This window comes from Trichosurus vulpecula, chromosome 3, assembly GCF_011100635.1.
Source record: "Trichosurus vulpecula isolate mTriVul1 chromosome 3, mTriVul1.pri, whole genome shotgun sequence".
Lineage (NCBI taxonomy): Eukaryota > Metazoa > Chordata > Mammalia > Diprotodontia > Phalangeridae > Trichosurus > Trichosurus vulpecula.
Window position 1 is genome coordinate 166,977,963 of NC_050575.1, and position 15,141 is coordinate 166,993,103.

The 15,141-nt window shown below is 41.1% G+C and overlaps 1 protein-coding gene across 1 annotated transcript in view; it reads right to left on the reverse strand.

Annotated features, from left to right (window-relative positions):
• Positions 1-14,555, reverse strand: part of AK8 (adenylate kinase 8) — a 154,079-nt gene extending 139,524 nt beyond the window's left edge. The window contains exons 1-3 of the mRNA XM_036752031.1: positions 14,472-14,555; positions 12,675-12,759; positions 4,906-4,955 (exon numbers count right to left, since the gene is read on the reverse strand). Coding sequence (XP_036607926.1) covers positions 4,906-4,955; positions 12,675-12,759; positions 14,472-14,555 — 219 coding nt within the window. The remainder of the gene's footprint in view (positions 1-4,905; positions 4,956-12,674; positions 12,760-14,471) is intronic.
• Between the last annotated feature and the right edge of the window lie 586 nt (positions 14,556-15,141).

Genomic DNA, 15,141 nt, shown 5'->3' on the forward strand with positions numbered 1-15,141 from the left:
TTATGGTTAACCCTTTCCAACCCCTTCCATTTTCCATCCTCTGTGAAATTGTCTAGGGCTTTAGGTCCCTCCTCCTTGGGAGGATATCCCAGAAAAATGGCTTAGATCTTTCAACTGGCAGGTCCCCTTTTACCCTAGGATGGTTCAGATAACTCCTTCTCAAAAAAGCTTAAGAGATCAAAAGTTAAAATTGGGGGGAAGGAGACAATGCTGCACTTTCCAAAGAGGAATGAGATTGTCTCTCCATAACTATGGTGTGAGTTTACCAGAAAAAAGGGATCCCTTAGCCAACTTCGTGGCAATCTGAGTCACTAGATGAAAGTGAGGGAGAGTACTAACCCAGTCCTGATGAAAGAAGAGGGAAGTCCCTCAGAAGAAGTCTCTTTAGATGACCAAAGATCTGGTATCACTCCTCTGATGGCTCTTTGGGGAGGGAAGGTACTGGCTGATAGGCTGGGGAATACTGAGTGTATAACGGTTCAGCATGAGCCTCAATGTTGACTCAGTCCTTGTACTGACTCAGTCCTTAGGATAGGTTGCATGCAAGTGGGTTAGGCTCTTTTGGCAACTTTAACAAAGATGATTCTGACTTTGCCAAAAATGTCATCATTTGAGCTATGGTCCTGTTCCTGGCACTGCTCTTACTCATCAACATTATTTTACATTGAAAGATCTGTTTACTCATCAAGTGAACTGCATGATATCAACCCCACATGCATGGAACATATTATTAAGATCTTGAACTTAGTTCTTCCAAAGGAGGGGTGGGGTGGGGAAGGTGAAGTCTGGGGTTTCTGAAATTGGTTTTATCAGAAGGTAATTCTGTGTTTTGGGTACCTCCTCCTCCTGTGCTACCTTTGCCAAGTATCTTCTATCCCTGAGGTCAAAGTTGTCCAGTAATGATGATTAATACCCCTAAGGTCATTTAAGTGGTGAAAGATTCCCTAGAAAACCTTTAGGATCTTGACACCAAGGGTTGGAATGTGGTAAAAGCAGCAACATGTATTACTACTGGGAAGACTCAAAGGTCCCTGCCACATGGCTAGTTTTTCTGTAAAAAAAAAAGTAATGAAATTGTCATTGAGACTTATTGGTTCAAGAGATTAAGACTCAACCACTGACATAGCTTCCCCATCATCTATGGAATAAAACCCAGCACATGAGTAGTTGGTGTTCCTCAGGGTCAACAGGCTTCCCACTGCTGGGCTAATCAACACACCCTTCTGATTGGGCAAACCATGGCAGCAAATGCATGACAGAGAGCTGTTCCCAACTGAACCAACACTATGTCTTTGTTAAATAATCTTTCAATGATATTGTTGAGTAAAATTCTTTTTGTTAAAGGTTATATGATCTACTAATCTATTCCAGTTCCAACCATGAACCACTAGAGTGGCCTGCATCAGGCCTGGCCCAGAACATTAGTGATTTAAAGTGTAATAGGGACTGGCCAATGAAAGTCCAGTTCTCAGACATATCCAATATTATCTGATAATTTCAATACAATTTATGTAACTTTGGAGATCCAATTTCTGGTCATGAGTGACCAAGGGATTAATTTCTATGGTCTCACAAGGAATTTTCCAATTGACCTCAGAGCCAAGACTAATAACAAAGTCCAAACAGAATTCCCATACAAAATTCTCTATTATGTACCTCTCACTCAGCCCTTTGTTCTTCTCTGGAGACTTTTCAGTAAGGAGCAAGAACTGTTCTGAACCTCCAGACAGGGGTATTAAACCCTATCTCCTACTTGACTATTATGGGACCATGAATTCATGATGCCTATTTCTTTTTCTCTGAGTTTATTCTTTCCAGATCCGTGGTAAATGAATGACTGAAGAGATAGAACTTTGAAAGATGGCAAGACCCATTAAAAATCCCCTCAGCAATAAAAACTGATCGCAATAATGGCTGGATCTAGAGAAAAAATATCCCTAAAGAAAGACCTGTTGTATCTTCCCAACTGCTAAGACCCTGTGTCCCATAGGCAAAAGAGCAGCTTTGCCACTCACAGAAATGAACTTATTAGAGACTCCAAGAAGGAAGAAAAGAACTCTCAAATCCAGGAGATACACCTTAATAACATATATTCCCTTCAAGTGTTTTATTCAGTACCTATGTAGAAGAGGGAGAGTGTGCCCTTCGTTTTTTGAGGAATATCTTAGCAACTTCTATCCTTACTAAATCTCAGTAAACAGTCTTCTATGAAGACTAATTGATAGCAATTGGTTAATCAATATTAGGAAGCCTACTCCACATGGGGACAATAGTAATAGAAAAGTCTTAGTCATCAGTCACTCTCTGGGGCCCATCTGCCAATACAAATGGGAGTTAAGAGAATGGAGCCAGAAGGGGTACAACAGGAGCATTTTCCATATGATTGCTGAGAGTCTACAATTTTTCTTTTGGAAGCTGTTTATATTCTTTGACTACTAATCTAATCGGGACATAACTTCTGGTCTTATATTGTTGTGTCATATTTTGGATATCAGGCTACTATCAAGATATGGGATGTGAATTTTTCCCCCACTGGATAGTTTCTCTTGTTATTCTAGCTGCATTGATTTTGCTCATGCAAAAGCTTTTTAATGTAACTGAAACGGTTTCTTTAATCTTTTTATGATCACCCCTGAAAGGCAAAATGGAATAATAGAAAGCTAGCCATGGAGACTGAAAGACCTAGGTTTAAGTTACATCTCTGACACATACTGTTTGACCCCAAGAGAGTCACTTAATCTCTCAATGTCCTAAGTAACTCTTTATGACAAGTCACAGATGAGATGGTGATCTTCATCAGGAGAGGGAATTTCTTCATAAGAGTTACCCATACCCATGAAATAAAAGGCCCTGATTTAAAAAAAAAGTGAACAATACTGCGTTAGACCACGTAAAGATAAACCCAAGCATTCTTACCTTCAAGGGATTACATTGTACTGAAGAGATACAATGTGCAGAAAAAATATACATAACATGTACAATGTAATTTGAGGAGGGACGTAGCAGTAAGAAATAGAGAAAATGGGGAAGGTGGGAAGGGTGTGAAGACAAGGAAGTTATGTGAACTTGGAGAAAGACATGGATTCTGAAAGGCAGAGATTAGGAGTAAGTAAATTCAGACATTAGTGTAAATTAGACAAAAATGAAACAATCCTTGTCCCCAAGGAATTAACATTCTGTGGGGGCTGGGAAGAAGAGAACACAACAGGTACATAAATATATTCAGAAGACATACAAAATAAAGACAAGATGATTTGGAGAGGGAGGGCACTAATAGCTGGGACAATCAGGAAAAGCTTTATGTAGAAGTATTTGAACTAAGTCCTGAGGCAATGAGAGGGGAGCACATCCCAGGCGGAGGGAAGGGGAGCAACCAGTAAAAAGGTATGGAGATGGGAGATAGCATACCATGTTATGAGAAAAGGCAAGCAGTCCAGTTTGGCTGGAACATAGCATGTATAAAGGGAAGCAATATATATGTAAAATGTATATATAAAAAAGCTAGGAAGATCCAGGCTGGGTTATGAAGGGCTTTAAATGCCAAAGAGAAGAATTTACATTGGCTCATAGAGGCAACTAAAAGCCACCAGAGTTCATTGAGTAGGGGAATGACATAGTCAGACTTTTTTGATATCTTTTTGGAGGATGTATGGCAAAAGGGAAATAAGATGCAGAGAGACCAATCAGGAAGCAATATTGCATAGTCCAGACAAGAGGTGATGAAGGCTTGAATTAGGATGGTGGTCATGTGAGTAGAAAGAAGTCAGATGGGAGCAGTGTTGTAGAGTTATAAATGACAAAATCTGGCAACCAAATGGATATATGGGTGAGACTCTGAACCTTGGAGACTTTTAAGATAGTAATGCCCAGGTCAGAAATAGAGAAATACGGAATAGGAATAAGTTTGGGTCAATAGATAATGAGTACTGTTTTGAACATGAAAAATCTGAGATATTTATTCAACCTTCAGTTAGAAATTTCCAATAGGTAGTTGGTGATCTGTGATTGGACCTGAAGCGAAAGACAGAAGCTGGATATAGATCTAGGAACCACTTACATAGAGATGACAATTAAACCTATGGGAGATGATGAAGTCATCAAGTGATAAAAACATGGCAGTTTGGAGCCAGTTAGTATAGAAACAAACAGTTCAACAGGACCTTCACTATATGGCAGCACAGCATAACAAATGATACAAAAGAAAGAAGTTCAGCTAGATATCCATTCCAATTACAAAATTCCTATCCTATATTCAAAATGATGGCCTTGAGTCAACAAAACAAGCTCAAATTATGTTTAAGTAGGCAAGGAAATATATTATTTGAGAAAAGTTTCAATCAACAATGGTCCAAAAAAATTTTTAAGTGTGTAGATATATACATAAAGGGGTAAGACCCAATTATCTTTAAGATCCAGCTAAATTGAACTGCCTCCAAAACATGTTCTGCACTTTCATGTTCCTGTGTCTTTGCTGATGTTGTTTCTTATACCTGGAATACCCATCTTCCTTTTTCTTCCCCTACTGAATTCTTAGATATCTTTTAAAACATAATTCAAGTGTCACCTCTTGCATTATCTGTAGCCCACCTCTTCTCCTCCATCAATACTGACCTTTCCCCTTGGACTTCAGGTACCATTGTTTTGCATCTCTCATGTAATATTGTGTATTTCACCATAACTAGATATCTTTGTGACTTATCCCCTTACTAGTTTCCTTTGACAGCAGGGACTTTATCTAAACTTTGGAGCTCCCTCTGTGCCTAGTATAGGGCTCCACACAAAGTAGATGCTTAATAAATGTTGTATCTCAAAAATTCACTTATAGGGAATGCCTAATTCCCCATCAATGCTGGGTGAATGAGATGGCATTGTAAAAAAAAAAAGCACTTAATACAATGCACTTACAATAGTTGTTTTCCCAGAGGCAGGTGGGCCCAATATTAAAATCCTTGGCACTGTGGAATGAAAAGATTTAAATATCAAATCTCAGCATCACAAAGCATCCTCCCATCTCTGCTGTACTCTGGGTGTATTTATTCCTCTCCTCCCCAAGATTTCATTTTCCTTAAATGACACAACCATTTGTAACAAGGCTATGCCGGAGATACTATTACCGTAGAACATATTCTCTGTGTTTAGAGAGGTAAGTGATCACTGAGATGGTTTATTTTTCTTACTCCAAGGGGACACAGATAAGGTAGCTTACTTGCTGAACTAATAAATATCAAGAACAATTGGGATTTCAAACAACATAAAGCATTTTAAACAGGAACTCTGTCTCCGAGACGCTCTCCCAAATAAAGCTGTATTTTATGTAAATCGACCTTCAAAAGCATTTTTATATTTATGTTTTTTTATTTAGCAAATTGTATTCCACATCATTTTACCAAGAGAAATAATAGGAGGGAGCACATAGTGTCTGAACTAGATTTATAAAACCCAAGATAAGAATGTCTTTGTTTTCAGACATGGGCATTTCTATGCAAATAGGAAATGCTGCCTGAGAGTTTCTGTGTCAGCCTGATGCTCCCTGCCCTAAAATAATTCCAAAATGGCCACAGAATTAGTTTTGGGTCTCTGGTGGTTTTGAAAGAAAAGACAGCCATCTTAAGAGTTGGAATAGATCGATGATTAACTGCAGTCTGGACTAAAGGAAGAAGAAAGCAGGTGTCCCCTGGAGAGCCTTCCCACACCAAGGGACTGCTCAGATTCCCTAGGGAATGGCCTCTTGACTGTATCACATTGTGGTTGGATTCTTTTTTCATGCCCGATGAAAGGAGGGAATGTTTCATCCACTAGCAAGGGATGGGGACATTGGAGATCCACCTTCTGTCCCTTACTTAGCTACTGACCTAGAGAAGACAGCCAAGCTAATTGAGCTCTCGGCAGGCCTCTTCTTTTTTTATCGTATTTACATAGTATTCTTAAGGTTTGGGAAGCACTATCCTCAAAGAAATCCTAGGAAATAGAAAGTGTGAAAAATAACTATTGCCATTCGTATTTTACATACAAGGAAAACTGCTAGTGCCAGAGCCTGTTCCTTTTGGCTACAAATGCGAAGTTTCTTCCACATTCCCATGGCTACGTCTGTCAGGTATGGCTAACTCCTGATAGCCAAACTGATAGGCAAGGAACGATTCTTCAGTCAGGCATGGATCTCACCTGCTCTTGCAATCCAAAGCCTTTTCTTTTCCCAGTAGCTTTTTTGAGGGGACATAAAGAAGAGACTAGATAGTACCCCCAGTGAGAACACAGGAAAGGAAGGCATTTTACCTTCCAAAAAGAAAACTAAATGTTAAAAGGGAATGCAAGTGACCTCCACAGCTCCCAGGGGGATATTCTCTTTTAGGCAGTTCATTGTCCAAGTTCAGTGTCCTTCTTTATCATTTCTAGGTAGGACTAAGGAAACTGAATTAAAATTACCTCTGGAAATGCTTTCCTTAGGAAGTCCTGTCTACCTCAGTCTTCTTTTTTCAACATCTTTCCATCCCATTGTTTAGACAAACAACATATTCCTCAGTCTCTACTCCCTACTCCACTTAACATTAAAGGGAGGCCCCTTCCTGGTCAGTTTCTGTGCTTTTATACTATCCTTGAACACCTCATGCAGTGAAAGATCCAAAAACAGACTTTGGATAGATCGACATCCACAATAAATAATGAAAGTCACTTACTACTATAGATCATCAATCTAAACACCCCAAGATCTCTGGACAGGCACATGGATGCTGCCTTCAGATGTGGCTACCTTCAGAAGGGGATACAATAGTCTTGTCCTCTCTCTATCCTCCCTCCCTTTCCATATTGAATGGAGTAGGATGAAGTGTAATATGAATAGGAAGGACTCATAAATAAGATATGACTCCAATACAAATAAGGCCAGAATTTAGACTATCCAGAAGGGCCCCAGCGTAGAGGACTTTACCTAATTTATCCCTGTAAGCTGATCCACCCCTGGCAAGGGGAGCTGTTTTCTTTGCTCATGCTATTCCCTAGACCTAAAATGCCTTCCACAGTTCTGTCTATCTAGCCAAACACTTCCCACAGTTCAGTTCAAGTCTCATCTCCTCCAAGAAACTTCCCCCGAACACTTTAGCTCTTGTTATCTCCCTCTCCTCTGAAATCCTGTAACATCCATTATTAGTACCACCCATTTTCACGCTTAAACCTATGTTGTGCCTTGTTATTTAGCTTTTCATTTATTCCTATTTTATCCCATCTAGACTAATTTTCTTAGGACAGGGATCATGTTTCAGACATTTTTGTACATCCTACAGAGTCAAGAATGAGGATAGAGTGAGGGTATTCAATGAATATCTGTCGAATTAATGAATGAAAGAGATACAGTAGCAAGTATACCATGTGCCACCCATTTTTTGGTCACCCATTCTAAATCCTTCTTTGTAAAGTTGTTAAAGTCTTTCTTCCTTCCCCCCCCCTTCCTCCTCCTCCCGCTCCTCCTCCTCCTCCTCCTTAACAACCTATACTTGCTGGTCAACTACAATATAGTCTTCCTGCCCCAGTCTCATCTCGTTTCAATCCATTTCACATGGCTACCAAAATAATCTTTCTAACGCACAGAATTAATGACACTTCCTCTCCTCAAAAACCTTCTGTGGCTAATTATTGACTTTATCAAAAAATACAGAATCCTTAGCTTGGTATTTAAGGTCCTTCACAATCTGACTTGGAGTTGTCTTTCCAGCCTTATTTCATATTCCTCTCTGTCATGCCCCTCTATGTTCCTGCCAAATTAGACTACTAGTTGTTTCCTAATCTCTTTGGGTATTCTCCTGCTTCTGAGAATTCATGCAGGCCATCCACCAAGTCTAGAATCCACTTTCAGCTCATCTTTGACTACTGGACATCCTCTCTTCCTTCACATGCCACCTCCTCCATGAGCCTTCTCTGATCCTTACAACCCAAGGTTATCCCTTCTATTTCTTCTTTTCCAATAGTCCTTTGTCTGGACCTCTTTTTGACTCTAACACACTGAACCTTTGATGATACTCATTTGTGTGCATGCTATATCCCCCCAGTAGACTGGAAGCTTGAGGCCAGAGACTCTATTATTCTTTTTTATCTATATATCACCAGCACGTAACACAAGACTTTGTACATAATAAGTACTTAAAATAAATGCTTGCTGAGCAACTGCAAGGCACTGTGCTATACACTAGGTGAAACAGGACAAGTCTAAGATTAAATCTCTGTCTTCTAGAAGCTTACAAGCTTACCAAAAGAATGCTCTGGATACTGTAGGAATTGAGAAGAGAGAGATTAGCATAGGTTAGTATGGCCAGGAAAAGCTTCATAGAGAAGAGAGGCTTTGACTTAGGCCTTTGGAGGAGGAAATTTGGATAAGGAGATATGCAGGAGGAAGGAGGCTATTCTAGGGGTGAGGGGGTAATGGCCTGCCCAAAGGTCCAGAGGAAGGAAAGAGTAGAGGTTTGTTCAGGCAACAGTGAAGGGGAGTGCACAGGAAACTGATGAGAGCTAAAGCTAATTTTAGCTTGAGCTGTCCATAACCTCTGCCTGCTTCTCCTAAGCTTTGTTTCCACTGAGTTGGCCTTGTGTTTCTGTGTACTCTTCTTCCAATGATGGTGCGCTCTCTCTCTCTCTCTCTCTCTCTCTCTCTCTCTCTCTCTCTCAGGCAAAGGAAGATGTATCCAGGCTGGTGCATTCCTAGAATAAGCCTGAGACCCAAATTACACATTCATCTTGACAAAGTTATCTTACTCGGAAGGCTGCAGGGAAAACCCTCCCCTTATTGGTTTCTGTAAGTGGCACCAAAATTGTACACAATCTATGAAAATGCTTTAAAAGGGGAACATCAGCTGCCTTTCTCTCCACCTAATTTCTCTCTCGCACATTATGTGATTAATTCTGGTTTCTTAAAATCTAACACCTTGAAACTCTAGCCCTGCTCATGAGTAATTATTTATAAACAGTGTCATAAAAGACTGCTTGAGTGCCAAGAGTAATCAACTTCTTCAAACCACTTCAAAGGAAATCAAAAAACCTTTCCATCCACAGATCCTTTTGAGGTTGAACTAGGAGGGTGATTTAAAATTCACAAGAAAACCCTTAGGTATTGGAGCTTTAATACACAGCTTTCTTGGACAAACGTTTGATAAAAAACGAAACATACCATTATATACACCATCTCATGCTTTAATATTGCCCAGGGCTACTGTAAATGCTCACTTTGTACTAAATCTGCTTTTCTCTGTGCTTAGGGGCTGGCAGCCAATGTGGCAGCGGGCTAGCCCTCCTTTGCTCATCTGCACACTCTCCAGGGATCTGTCTAAAGGCCTGCTCCCCCTTTGCACCTGACACTGGGCATGTCGCTGTGTATTGTGTTTAACCCCCACTCACCCAAATCCAGGACCAATTAGCATAGGAGTTGAAGACCGGTGCACCAGTTAACAAAGGCTCCTTCATTTTGTCTATGGAGACATGGTAGTCTAAGGCAATGGCCCAGATAATTCAAGCCTCTTTAAAAATGCCCTCAAATTACAGCAGAAAAACTACTGATTGGATAGACAGAAAACCTGAGTTCTAATCCCAGCTGGACTACAAACTAGCTGTGTGATCTTTGATGAGTCACTTTCCTTCTTTGGGGCTCAGTTTCCTCATCTGTAAGATAAAAGGATAGATACAAATACTAAAATATTCATAGCAACTCTTTTTCTGGTAGGAAAGAATTATAAACAAAGTAAGTGGCCATTCATTGATTAGAGAACCACCAACAACTATGGTATGGTATGATATGGAATGGTATGGTATGGAATGGTATGGTATGGTATGGTATGGTATGGAATGGTATGGTATGGTAAATGTAATGAGTTACTACATGAGAAATGAAAAATATTTAGAATCCAGAGAAGCACAGGAAGACATATGAACTGATACATGCAGAATAAAGGAAGCAGAAGAGGAGGGGGGTAGAGAAACTATACCCAAAGACTGCAAGACTGAAAATGAAAATAACAAAAACTAAATGCTATGTAAATTAAACAAGCTTGATCCTGGGAAAGAGAAGAGAAAATGCACCTCCCCTTCTTCCTCAGAAAGGTGTTGAACATCACATATACTATCTGATTCAGTTGATATGCTGGTTAGTTTTACTTAAACTGCTTCTTTCTCTTTTTTATTCTTTGTTACAGGATGGTTCACTGGATAAGGGAGGGGGAAGAGGGATACATTCAGAAGGTGCTATAAAAACATAAGACATCAGCAATTTTTTTTCAAATGAAGGAAATAATTTTTGAAATCTCATCCAGCTCTTACATTTTAGTCTATGATGTCAAGTAAAGGAAATTTACAATTCCTATAGGATTCAGTCTCCAGAGCATTATTTTGGTACTTATCTTTTTTTTAAGGTCTTGTCTCAAAGATTGTCAGCTCCTATAGCACACGGGCTTCGCCTTAGACTTATCCTACTTCCCATACTGTACAGCACAGTGTCTTTGCAATCACATTCAGAAAGTGACTGTTATTGCTGTTTTTACTTTTTCCTTTTACTTAGCTGATGACCTCATTTCTCAGCTTATCTGTCAGGGATCCGTCCTATTAGAAATGGTAATACTATCTCACTTTTATGGACTGTTTAAGGTTTACCAAAAAAATTACTCTTATAGAAGAAGTCAAACACTATTCATTAGGTAAGAGAGACAAACATTTTTGAAGGAAAGGAGGGTGGAACATCTTCCTGGTGAGACTTACTAGCTGTATGACCCTAGGCAAGTCACTTAACCCTGTTTGCCTCAGTTTCCTGATCTGTAAAATGAGCTGGAGAAGGAAATGGCAAACTACTCCAGTGTCTTTGCCAAGAAAACCCCAAACAGGGTCTCTGAAGAGTCAGACATGACTGAAACAGCTCAACAACTCCACTTAAAATTCTACAAGGGCTCTTTATTACCTGTGAAGGAACCTTCAAACTCCTTTGCCTTCCCCAATTCTGGTGCTACACTAACTTTGTAACTTTTTCCTCACTCTACTCCTTGTCATGTCTCCTTCAACAAACGTGCCCAGCACTTTCCTGCCCCCTTGTCCTTTCTCATGCTGTTCCCTTTGCCTAGAATATTTTGCATGCCCCTCTTCATCTTTTGGACTCCCCTCTGTCAGTAGCAACCTTTCCCTCCTTGGGACTCACACAGCAATTGATTCTCATACTTTTCTAATGCAGGAACTTTGTCCCATCTCCTAAAGGAGTATCAGAGTATAAATACTTCTTTGCACTTAAGTAAACATATATTGCTCTCTGTTACCTACCCCTTATATCCTATAAGCTCATTATTCTGGCTTGGGGGAAATCAGTTAATCAGAGGTCTCCTGATAACCCACCCCTCCCCCACACTGTACTTTTATCATGTGATATTAAGTTTTACAGAGATCTTCAAGAAATGTTTTAGCTCCCAACTAGGCACCAAATTCCATGAAGAAAGAGATCATGTCTTATCTAAATTTCTGATCTCCCCCAGTGCCCAGCACATAAAAGCTCTGCTCTGCTTAGTAAATGATTATTGAATTGGCACACAAAAACTTTTCTAGGAGGAGTAAGGTCCAGTCAGACCTGAAATCAGCAGGGTGAACTAGTTTCTAGATTAGAAGAACTTTCCTGCCCTAAGAGTATAAGATTAATTTGATAGGTGATGATGGCCTTGGGTTATGCTAGAGGCCTGAAAAAGAAAATAACTTGGTTTTCTCTTTGGACCACACTTTGAAGAGATATGAAATAGAGTCTGGACAACTGATAATACCAAACTACAATTCCACATAGGCCATCCTGAGACTACATTTGAGCTGGGGCACAGAACAAATTATGTAGGCCAGACATGATAGAGTCAGCTGGACACAATTTGCATGGTAAGAGAATTTCTCACTCTCCCTTGTTCTTCCCCCTCTGCCCACTACTACTTAAGAGCATTTCACATTGACAGCCATCTGAACACCACCATGAAGCATCAATGCACAAAGCCCCTCTCAGAATCTCTAAGCCCTAATTTCCCTGATGCTCTGGTAGGTCTTTCATAATGGCTTATGTTCTGATTTGAAAGAAACATCAAAGCACCATGACACCAGTTCATTCTGACAGCTCATGCAGAACAGAAATGATAGTTCACTTGTGCGTAGCCAAATATAATCTGCCTAAGGGTGAACAGTTTGTAAATCAAATAATTTGAGAGAGTGTACAAGCATTCCTTGTTCCGGGTACATCTTTCCTCACCAATTCATCAGCTTTGGATTTCTGTTCATGCAGATATGTTCTTTAGCTGAAGTGCTCCAAGCACTGGAACTCATTAACAGATAATGAACTAATCAAAAAAGCAGAGATGCTGCCTATCCAGGTAGGACAGGAAGCCAAATTTACACCTGACAAGAGGGGTAATTAGAGAGCTTTAATGACAACAGGAAATATCAGATGGGGCACCAGAAGCATTAATAATTGATACCATGGAAGGCTCCAACATTCTCATTTTTATAACTGTTCAAGTACATTTTATTATATGTCCTATCAAAGAAATTAAAGCAGCTAATTAATTAGCCATTCCAAATCCCCCCATTCCATGCTCCCTCAAACATAAGAAGGAAGATTAGACTTTCAGTTTTTCTATCAAAGATAAATCACCACAATTATAAACATTGAATCATAGTTCTTGAGACCTTACCCGAATCATTGTCTCGTTGCAAGTGATTCAACATAAACTGAATGGGTTCCTCTGGTTGGTGAATCAAGAGTTCCTGTAGCATGATCTGCAAAGAATTGGGGTCAAATCAGAAGGAAGCAAAGTTAGCATCTCATGAGATTTAAAGATCCAGGATGTTGAATGCCCAGCCACAGACTCTGGGAAGCTCTAGTCTGGCAGATGCTGCCACAGATACAACTGATCATAATTTCCTATCTTGCTACCAAACTCTCCCCCTTCCTCTACCTCCTACAGACTCACCCAAAATGTCTAGGGCCCAACATGCCAGTTGGCAACTACTTGTGTCCAGATGGGCAGAATGACAAGAAAGATGGCTCTTTCAACTGAAATTTTGTGTATTTTGGATGAGGTGGGGAAATGGAAACTAAGAAACAAAGTGGGTCTACTTCTTTTTTCAGCAAACCTTTTCCAACTTTAGGCCTGAGCAAAGTTTCTGAGCTCTGGTAACAATGTACCCAATATTATTAGTGGGATAGGCACAGGATCAGGGAAAGGAATAAGCATATAAGCTTTATACACCAGGTCTCTGTCTGTCTCTGTCTCTATCTGTCTCTGTCTGTCGTCTGTCTGTCTCTGTCTCTCTCTGGAATTCTCCAGAGCAGTGCTGTTCCATTGAACTTCACTATAGTCTGAATGGTGCCTGGTATTATCTAGCCATGTCCAGAAAAAAAAATAGGAAACAAGGAGAAAAAGCATGAAAATTAACAAAGTTTCCGATGGAAGCTGAATATGCATGTATGTCAACAGGATTTTTTCTTTTTACTTAAGATAATTACTAAGGAATTTTAAGTCATCTCCTAGAGGGAGTCAATACAAGAGGTCTAGGGATTACTCTGGCCCCCAAGGTAATGTCCAACTTTGGACAAATCACTTCTTTCTGGGATTGTTTCCTCTTCTATAAAATTAAGGAGTTGGGATAAACAGCCTCTAAGGTCCCTTCCCCCTTGACATTCAATGATTCTAGTGTTTCCATAACCATTCTTCATCCCCATAAGTAGTATGCTAAACTCACTGAATATAATAACATTTTCTCTTTTTCTGATAAATTCGTTCATCTGTTTATAAAAGTTTATTTAGCTCTTTGTCTCTTCCCAGTCTCTTGTGATTTTCAAAGGTGTTGGCTGTTTTTGCAAGTATCTGTTTGCAGATGAACTTTTCCAAAGCCAAACTCTCGCCTCAACTGCTGTCAAGAGCAATAAATAAAAATTACTGCAAACTTCTAAGTACTAATTACTGCAAATGAGAATGGAGGGGAAGAACCCTGTCGATCCCAATTCCCCACTGGAAAAGCGTCTAGGATCCAGATTGAGTTGAGCCCTTGATGCCCCTAAATTTGGTCCTGAACTTCTCTGATGGGAAAAGCCCTTTTAATGGGACCCATTCCTCTGGGCCCTGGGCCCTTCCCTGACCCTCCACCTGTCTGACCCAGGCCAAGGCCAGAGTGAGGGAAGCCCTTCTATTTTCTCTGTCCTGGCTATCTTAAGAGGTGAGCGAGAGGAAACAATCCGAGGACTTTGTCTTCCGACCGACGACCCAGCTGCAGAAATCCCACGCTACAAGGAATCGCGATCCCCACCAACGGCTAATACCGCAATAGAGGCTAATAAATGAGAGATGCCGCTGCCACCCGGTCATTCCAGTCTATCTACACCTGTCGCGATACACAAGATGTGGGCGGTCCCGAAAGTCGCGATGTTGCCCACACCCGAGTCAAGACAGGGGAGGGAGAGGGAGCCCTGGAGGAGCTTCCCGTGGCACCTGCATCAACTCGAAGATATGATGGTGCTCCCCATATTTGGGCATTTCCACTGGGATGTGGTGGGGGGCTGTGGTGGCGTCCATGTCGCCGACACTTGTAGAAAGAAGTTTTAGTAATCTACCGGTCGCTAGGGACGCGAACGCGCCGCCTAGTGCGTCATCAACCCGCGGCCGCCGCCCTCTCCCCGGCCACCACGCCACGCCCCCCTCGCCCGTACCCCGCCTTTCCCCAGGCTGGACAGAAGGTTCGGGTGCCCGCGGGTGTACACGGGCCACCCAGCCCCACACCCTGCGAACTGATCTGAACCTGCCCCCACTAGCTGGCACTAATTCCTTTTGCCGTCTGACTGCCCTGTCTTCTTTTCTCCTGAGTGTCCCCCCCTCTGCTCTCGTGACACCCCCTTTTAATTCCGCGGAGCAAGAGAGCTTGTCTGGGCAGCTGACCCCTTCCTTCCCCAGGAACCAAGGTCTGGTTAAGGAATCCCCAACTTTGCAGGCGTTGGCCCCTGCACGGTGCAGGAAAAGCACACCGGCTTTGGACATCAGGAGACTTAATAGGATACTGTTTTTGCAACTCTGCCACTGTGGAATCTTGGTGAAATTCCTTTCCCTCTCTGGGCCTCGATTTTCCCATCTGTAAAAGGAAGTTGAAGTCGAGTGACTTTAAGCA